This window comes from Hyposmocoma kahamanoa, unplaced genomic scaffold, assembly GCF_003589595.1.
Source record: "Hyposmocoma kahamanoa isolate Upper Pololo Valley unplaced genomic scaffold, ASM358959v1 220, whole genome shotgun sequence".
NCBI classification, from domain to species: Eukaryota; Metazoa; Arthropoda; class Insecta; order Lepidoptera; family Cosmopterigidae; genus Hyposmocoma; species Hyposmocoma kahamanoa.
The window spans coordinates 1682450-1691004 of NW_020653740.1; the positions used below are offsets into that span (position 1 = coordinate 1682450).

General features: G+C 36.8%; 3 protein-coding genes across 4 annotated transcripts in view; 2 read left to right on the top strand and 1 right to left on the bottom strand.

Moving 5' to 3' along the window:
* Window positions 1–153: 153 nt before the first annotated feature.
* LOC113228049 lies at window positions 154–2089 on the top strand. The gene is made up of 3 exons (XM_026461189.1): window positions 154–328; window positions 1150–1313; window positions 1990–2089. The coding sequence occupies exons 1-3, from the start codon at window positions 263–265 to the stop codon at window positions 2087–2089; spliced, it is 330 nt and encodes a 109-aa protein (XP_026316974.1). The 5' UTR covers window positions 154–262.
* A 60-nt stretch (window positions 2090–2149) lies between these two features.
* LOC113227920 (sperm-associated antigen 6-like) overlaps window positions 2150–8555 on the bottom strand; it is an 11823-nt gene continuing 5417 nt past the window's right edge. Inside the window, exons 8-14 of one of the 2 annotated variants that reach the window (XM_026461018.1) lie at window positions 7303–7476; window positions 7055–7207; window positions 5504–5656; window positions 5127–5285; window positions 2571–2716; window positions 2332–2392; window positions 2150–2247 (exon numbers count right to left, since the gene is read on the bottom strand). In XM_026461018.1, coding sequence (XP_026316803.1) covers window positions 2176–2247; window positions 2332–2392; window positions 2571–2716; window positions 5127–5285; window positions 5504–5656; window positions 7055–7207; window positions 7303–7476 — 918 coding nt within the window. In that variant the 3' untranslated portion in view covers window positions 2150–2175. Of the gene's footprint in view, window positions 2248–2331; window positions 2393–2570; window positions 2736–5126; window positions 5286–5503; window positions 5657–7054; window positions 7208–7302; window positions 7477–8555 lie in introns of those variants that run through there. The other variant, XM_026461019.1, reaches the window with a different exon arrangement.
* On the top strand, window positions 2919–3899 carry LOC113227921 (DNA-directed RNA polymerase III subunit RPC7-like). The gene has a single exon (XM_026461020.1). The coding sequence runs from the start codon at window positions 2935–2937 to the stop codon at window positions 3589–3591; it is 657 nt and encodes a 218-aa protein (XP_026316805.1). The 5' UTR covers window positions 2919–2934; the 3' UTR covers window positions 3592–3899.

Genomic DNA, 8555 nt, shown 5'->3' on the forward strand with positions numbered 1-8555 from the left:
TTTATTTCATTTCAAAATCCTAACTCTGCCGTGAGACACCCTGTATTTAAATTATAATTATTGTAACAAACACGTTGATAATATTCAATAAAATGTTTTTTAACAATAACCACATCCTCTTTCTCTCACCACATTTACCACCTTGAATGATAGGAAAACCTAATAAATAGTAAACATTTTACGATAACGTGGGCAATCATTGGAGGATCTCGCAAGTCCACACAATACCAGCTCTGTGTATTGCTAATAAATAGAACCAATCATGACCTATATAGTGCTCATAGAATCGATTGCGAAGGATACAGCTTCCACTTCGTGTGAAATAAAGGTATGATTAACAAACACCTTTGTATAATATTGGGATTGTGTAAATAATCAGTGTTTCTCGAAGTAATCGCTGCCTGAAACGTGCTACAAAAAATATAACTCGAACGAGAAAACTCATTTGAGTTATATTATTTTACGTAACGGGACAGATAACTAAGTGCTCGTAAGTAGTGTATTTTAAAAGGAAAAACGCTCATTCCATAGGTAACATGTGCTCGATACTATTGGTAAAAAAAGGCGCATATCTGCAATAAACCATATTTCACAGGAGAGGCATTTAACGTTACTTTGTTATTTCTATAGCTACAACTTTCATTTCTGCACAGTAAACATTATATTATGTTGTCTAGGGACTGATAACAATAGATTCCCTTAATCACGCTAATTTGGTTGTCACCATATAATATTACCGAAAAGGAAACTTATACAATCAAATGATAGTTATCCCGGACCATATCGTTCTCTCGTGTATTTTTAACTGACTTCAAACAAAAGGAGGACGTTCTCAATTCGACTGGTTTTTTTTGTGTTTGTTACGCGATAACTCTGACATTTATGATTCTTTTCAATTTTGTTGGAATGAGGCTACCTCAGTATTAGTCCTATTTAAATTTGAAGAAAATTGAATAAATAAAGGGATGAGTCCGATTTCGCGCACTGTCCGGTAACCGATTTCAATAAAACTTGACAAGAAGATGTAATTCCACAGACTTATGGTCGGTTTTTTAGTACTCTGTACTGAGATTAAGGTGTTGTAACTTTGTGCATGTAAAATATAATTTTGATATCCGGTCACTATTGGTACTCTTTTATTTCTAACAGGCACAAGGCTTGCAACAAGGAGAACTGAACAGTCTACGCCACGCCATAACGAGTAAACAATTAGTAGTAAATGAGCTTACTTCAGAAGGCAACACTAGTAATATCTATGAAGTCGATGCACAGGGTGTTCTTCTGTTAAATATCCTTAGCAGCTATGGCTTGAAGTAAGTTTCGAGTAAATGTGTAGTTTAAGTCTTATTTCTTCTTAATCGAGGGTGCTGCTTTTGTATTTAGATCATCAAGAGCACGTTCGAGGAAGCGAAACATACGTCTTATTTCGCTTATTGTATGGTTATAAAGCTTTTTTGACCAGCTTGCCAATTACAAAAACTCGATACGATTCATGTCACAACTACAAAAAAAACATCGATCGGTTGGTTTGGTAACGCCCTATCATTGGCTAATCAACGAATATCGATCTATAATAGATTTAGTAATTTATGCAGTAGCTCTTAGGTCCCTTAACTTTTAAAATAGTATACAGAAAAGCCAGATCGATCATCGATCGTTCCATGATTCAATGACAAATCGAGCAGATCGATTTGGTTTAGTAGGAGCAGCCGATCGAAGTGACTATCTCATTCTACCATTGACGGAGTATATTTAATTTTACTTTTGGGTTACAATTGTTCCTCGTGGAACTGAGTACATGGAATTACTGAGAATAAACGATGGTGACTCCAATATAGGCACGGAAAATATTCGAAGCCTAATAATTTTGCAGTTATCAATCGAGGTAAAGGCGTACAAATCACTGAAAAAAATTTGAAGAGGAAAGGCGAAATGGCCGGATTACGAATGTGTTTATTTTATGAACTTGTGTTACGCAATTTGTTACAGTTACAAGGTTTCGAGCCAATCGATGGTGATTGAGAAAACTGATATAGGAGGACGAACGTTGCAAGTACAGAAAACTGTTTGGACTCTAGCTATGGAATAAAACGTTAACATTTTACTACAAATTAACATTTATTAATAAATTAAGAGTAAAATTATAAAACACACTTTAATTTAATAAAACACACCTTAATTGACGTTTTCTACCGTTAATTCACTTTGGCAATCACTGGGCACTCTGTCTGTAAATAATTCTGGAACCTGAAATAAATAGGTAGTTAACATTGAAAATGATTGATGATCACATATCTACTGAAAAGCGTGTACCAATCCGCTCTTACTTACCTGAGGAGTATAAGCCTCGACTCTATCTAACAAAGACTCGGAGTAGCCCGGTGAGTAATACCTGAGAATAAAATTGACCTGTATTTGACTCGCCAAAAATAATAAATTTTCATGTTACTTGTAAATCTATTGTCTTGAAAATTCAACGTAAATAAAAATAAAATAGGACTTGTATGAGAAATGCCAGTTTTTGAGTAGGTATGTGTAATTTTTTAAATTAGTTGTAAAATAGACCATACCTCACAATTTCTTCAGGGAAACAACTATTAATTATGTTGATATACTCCTTCAGTGAAGTTCCGGGCACCGTGTCTATCTCTTGAACTCTCTTCAAAGCACCCGTCGATACAAACAATCGTCTGGCTCTGGCATCGTTAGGAAGAATCTAAAATAAATGTGTAGGCCTATAAAATTAATAAAATAAATAATTGATCTATTTAAATGTACAACGTATATTAACCTAACTATAATACCAAGTTGCCAAAATTGTAAAATTAAAAAGTATCTATATAACCTCAAATTCTGAGCGGAAAGACGTCAAAACATAAACAAATCGAGTTATCGTTTTAAGTTATCATAAATTCTTTAAAAAAAACTATATCCATGGCTGGAAGAGGCAGAGGCCGCGGCGGCAACAACTTATCTTTAACTCATGAACAGCTACAAGCACTTGGAATTGGCCGAGGAGATAACACTGCACCAACCCTAGCTCCTCCGCCTTTATTCCCCAAACTTGAGAGAAAGCCGTTACCTCTGACTTGCGACGCTGCTACAGACTACATGCTGATTGTAAAAGACCAGTTCATAGAGTACCTACATGAGTCTCCAGCATATGTGAAAGCGAAAAGCAAAACAGATGGAGTAGAGCGTTATTCTGATAAATATAAATTGGCTCTTGACGCTTCACAAGGTAAGACGTTGGATTACGTATGGGCAAATATGCCGACAGAGTTGAAACCACAAGCGTCACACGTTCGCGTAACTCGGAAGCGGAAACTCAATGATGCTACAGAAATAGCTAAGCGATTGCAAACTCTTGAGAAAAAGGAATCTCAAGCAGAGTCTGGCGAAGTTGTAGAGGCAAATGCAGAAGAAGTAGCGAAAAAGAACGATGGAGATGATGATGACGAAGAATTGGAAGAAGAGCATGAACAAGATTATGAAATTGACGATGGAACTGATTATGCCAATAATTACTTTGACAATGGTGAAGACTATGATGAAGACGATGATAATCTAGATGATGGTCCAGTGTACTAAAGTGCTCCGCATCCTTAATTCATGCTCACCTCTTGATCGTATGTTTGAACAGTTATAAATCTACAGATTTTAATCTACCATACAAATTTAGGGAATGTGATCCTTTTAAGTACTAAGTGTTTATTGAATCTTTATACATTCTTCCAACATTGGATAAAAACATGGCTGTGATAAGAAAGAATAAGTTCTCAATGAATTTTGTATTGTATAAATGCAAATTCTAAATAATTTCATTATGTAAGATTCCTATATATATTACGGTTAGATAATACAAGTACTTCCCTATACCAACATCTCAGGAAATACCCGGCTCAACTGTACATTACCATCGCACGAGTTGAGAGTTGAAATTAATATGGTGAATAGATTACATAGTTAGCAGTCTAATCCTAAAATATTAGCTTTAGGAAACTCGTAGTTTTGATAATAAAAATTATTGAAATATTCGAAAATAAGTGATAAGAAACAGGTTTAGTTTAGTTCAGGTGTAGTTTTAGGTGTAAGTTAGGAAAGCACAGATTAGATCCTCTTTGAGCACAGCGTTTGGTTGTTGCAGTATTATTTTTGAAATAACGCAAAAAAATAAACATTTTCGTAAAAAAAATGAACGAAACGCCGCGCGCGCGGCGTTTCGTTCATTTTTTTTTACGAAAATGTTTATTTTTTTGCGTTATTTCAAAAATTTTTCGCAGTATTGAATTAAAAAGCACAAATTAATACGTAATTGTAAATTTAACATAGAAATTCACTATAATTCGTATGTAAGCTTTTATTTTTGAACAAATATTTTTTGTTGCAAAAAATAACGAAACGCGAAAAGAACGCCATGTTGTTTGTTGTTGTTTACTGTTTGATGTATGCATCAATTAGGATTTTGCGTTTTTGCCTGGTTTTAAGTTAAATTTAGTTTCTCATATAACACAGGAAGTGGGGAGGGGTTCGGGGGTGGGTTTTTCCCGCTAGGGGTTCGGGGGGAGGGGTTTACCCCGCTCTTTGGTGCGAAAACACGATTTTTTGAGGTTATTTTTTTCGAATTTTCAAAAATTAATATCTCGAAAACTATTAACTTCCTAACTTTGAAACTTTACACGAAGGGTCCCCTCCCCTCCCCCGTTCCCCCCACCCCTCAAATCGTGCGATGGTAATGTACAGTCCTTCCAAATACCCTTTTATCTCCATAATGTCATGGTTAATAAGCACACTGAACCTTATAGGAATTTCTAACAAATGGATAAACGAATATACAGGTAATGTTGCAAAAGTAACAAAAAATAATAACATTAATAATTGTACAGTTTGTAAACATCAACTATCTATTTAACAAAATATTGATGACATTTAAACAATTTATTTTGTTAATTAATATATTTTTCTTACTTATTATTATACCCTTATTAATCATGACAAGGTACTTCAGTACTAAATAGATGAGGATACTCAATCACTATGCCATTATTCCAGCCTTGAAAATAACAGGACCATGTTCATTGAGTTAACTACTATACAAGCCATAATTTAGATTGCTGATTAAGTACCTTGGCGTACTGTGCAAGTACATATTTGAGTATGCAAGCTGGTGCTGCATGCAGCAAGGGTTCCAAAGCTGGTCTATGCAGGCAGCATTGCAGTGCCTGCTTCAACGCACAGCAAGCACGCGCTCGCACTTCCGGTGACGATTTAGGGATTGTGTAAAGCTGAAATGTATGGAAATCACACCATTCCCTTTTTGTTAGCCAGAGCAATATCATTCGTGAACGAAAATAGCTCAAGTAACACTGATTAAGTTCTAGATATAAAAATAAAAAGGATTCCTTGTAACGAGTACTAAGCTGCTCCTTTACCCTTCTTTGCATTGGATGTTGTATTTTAAGCGCTACGCCAAACATGATAAATGGTAATATACTTGGAATACCTGTAAAAGCTTTGGTAGAGCATTTGCAACAGCTACTGCCAGACTGTGTCTCGGGGAGTGCTTGGCGATATGGCCAAGGGTCCACGCGGCGGCGCACAGCTCCGCGTCTTCAGAAGCCGGGTTTTGCAGAATTTCTACCAATGGGGTGATAGCCTGAAACGTTCACTTCATTCATCAAATTTATTATACAGAATACAATGGACAATCAACTATAGAGACTCGTTTAAAATGCAATTATGAGCGCTATTTAAATGACGTAAAATATAATTTTTCAACAAAGAATTTTGACACGTATTTCTTTAGATGCTAATTTATAAACATCAACATCTGAATTTCAACTCAAAAGAGACGCGTCATCATTACCGACAAACCGAGGATTTCCACGGAGCGTAGTTTTCAGACTCCTAGCCTCTCATCTGGTTCTCGAAGAAGGAATATACCTGGTAAGTAATGTTATAATATGCCAGAAAACCACTCCAATTGCCTGGGAATTCCCTGTACTATGACTATGGAGTACCAGAGCAACGGAATTCCTCTGGGGCACTTCCCAGAACACCCAGACCAGAACCAAGTTAGAAAAATTCATTTCCCAAGTTGGTCACCTTCTCATCCAGCGTTATAAACCGTTTAGACCACTGTGGTCGTCAATATCCTGACGTTACGTAGTTTGCGCTCACTGAAATAACATTCGATTTTTTATCAACGCGAAAACGGATTAGGAAGTCTGTGCATAAAATCCGCTTCTAAACACAATTGCCAATTAGGCTCGGACAACTCGTTAGATTTTACCCAGTTTTGTTGTTAATTAATTTAGTTTGTCATAGTTTTTATCTAAGCACATACACCGGCACAGTAAGCGAACCAAAACAGTGAGAATATGAAATAGTAACGTTTGTATTTAAATAATAAAATAAACATATTTTATCATCGACTAAGCCCAGCCTCACCTTTAACCTATAATGCAAAATATCGAAATTATTTTATTATATTATTAAATAAGTTTCTTTTTAGATTTTGTGACTGCTGAAAATAAAATAAAAAATAAGAGTTTTAACCAAAACAGTTTTTAATAAATAAAAAAGCTTTTTAACTAAAGTTTCAGAAATTTACTAGCACGCAAAATAAATATCGAACTACTCGACAAACCTGTTAATACATAAGAAATTAAAAGACGAATGAAAAAAATTACAGTCAATTAAATTATTTTCAAATGACACCTAATAATAACCCACCAGACGTCGGAAAAAAACAGTGCATTATTTCGGGAATTTTACTAATGTGCCAGTGTGTGTATTAGGTTAAACGTGCTTATAGGCACATTACTTACATAAAATTACAAAATTTAAACTTCATTTACCTACAGATATGATATTGTAAAGAATACACAAGATTTCCACTATCATTATATTGCCACTATCATATCATCACATTATAGTTCACTGTTTGAAAAAAGTCTGTGGGCCAAAAAGTAGATAGGCGTTTCTGCCTTAAACAACCGCCATCCTAGTAGGTAATTTATACAAAGTTAAGAAAAAAAATAAAAATTTGCACCTTAGCCTCAATAACTGCCATGGCAAGTTGGTCGGACTGTCCTGCGATGTAACCCAAAGCCATGCAAGCGGGTACACGTGCACCACCCGCTGTATCCGCGAGAAGCTCTACTAGGGGTCCACAGCCTCCAGTATTCACCACCAGTTGTGCTAGCTAGACGATATAGAAAAGACAATATGACAGTTGATGGTGGCAAGTAACCATATCTATCTACTTACTAAAAAAGTTAAATAAGAAAGCGTTCTTACGTCAACAGAATGCTTAACAATGTCTCGAATCAAGCAGGCAGCAGCCCTCCTTACGGGCGCAGCATCATGTCCAGCATGCAGCAATGCCTGGGGCAACACTCCGCCAGCCACTACCGCCTCAGCCAGCTCAGGGCGAGCGCACGCCACCGCGCCCAGTGCACATAGGGTACTGCGCTGAACGTCAAGTATTTTACCTGATTAGGCGAAATTTCTTAAACCATTAAACTATATGTAACCTAACCTTTGATTAAACCTAAAATTAAATTTTGCTTGAGTTACAGTCAAGGAGGGGACAGCTTGACAAAGAGGTGTATTTTTTTATATAAAAAAAAAAGTGCGCATTTGACCTCCATCTCACCTAATGGAAAGTGATGATGAGGTCGACGATGTAGCATGCATACCTATTCAACCACAATGCCTATTCACTCTCGCCTTGAAAAGGTCCAAGTTATAGCGTTCGGGGAATAAGTCCGCAGGTAGGGAATTACACTCTCTAGCCGCTCGCCATTTAAATGTGGAAGCGAAACGCTTCGTGCCAATCTTGAGAATATCCACAACATAGGGGTGGAATCCCAGCCCACGTCTAGTCCCCCGATGATGGCAAGGGGAAGGCGGAATCAAATTGTGCGATTCCATCGCACACTCTCCGTGATATACCTATAATCCTCTAGAATACATGTAAGCAGGCAACTTTACGGCGGTGTTCAAGGCTCTGCAGCTTCGCCTCTACTAATTCGAGTCACCTACTAGCATTTTGGCACGCTTGTCGATTGGATCCAAGGTGGCCAGTTGGTATTTTATGTAGGTAAATATTTATACGTTTCCCTCAAAAAACCTAACTAGGATATACCTACACATATCAAAATAGGCGCCTTGACGTCGAGTTGCGGACACCAGCACGTTACACCAAGTACCTACACATATCCCCTCTAAAAACCTCAACCAATCCAAAAAACAACAAAGTTGCAAGAAGTACCTATGGTATGATGTAACAAGCTGGTTTCCGCAGCTTGACGTTATAGTGCCTATTTTATGTGGATGGTACACAGAACAATAAATTAATATCTCTAGATCTAATCTATATCTATCCATCTATAATCTATATCTAATCTCTCAAGAATACTGCTATTCTTTCATAGAGATCCCGCACCTAATGTCGCTCTCGCGCAAGTCGCACTCGGTCGTGCTAGCCCTACATTTGTGTACGTCGTATCTATTACTAAACTAGTAAAATGTGCTCAAGTAACCATAAC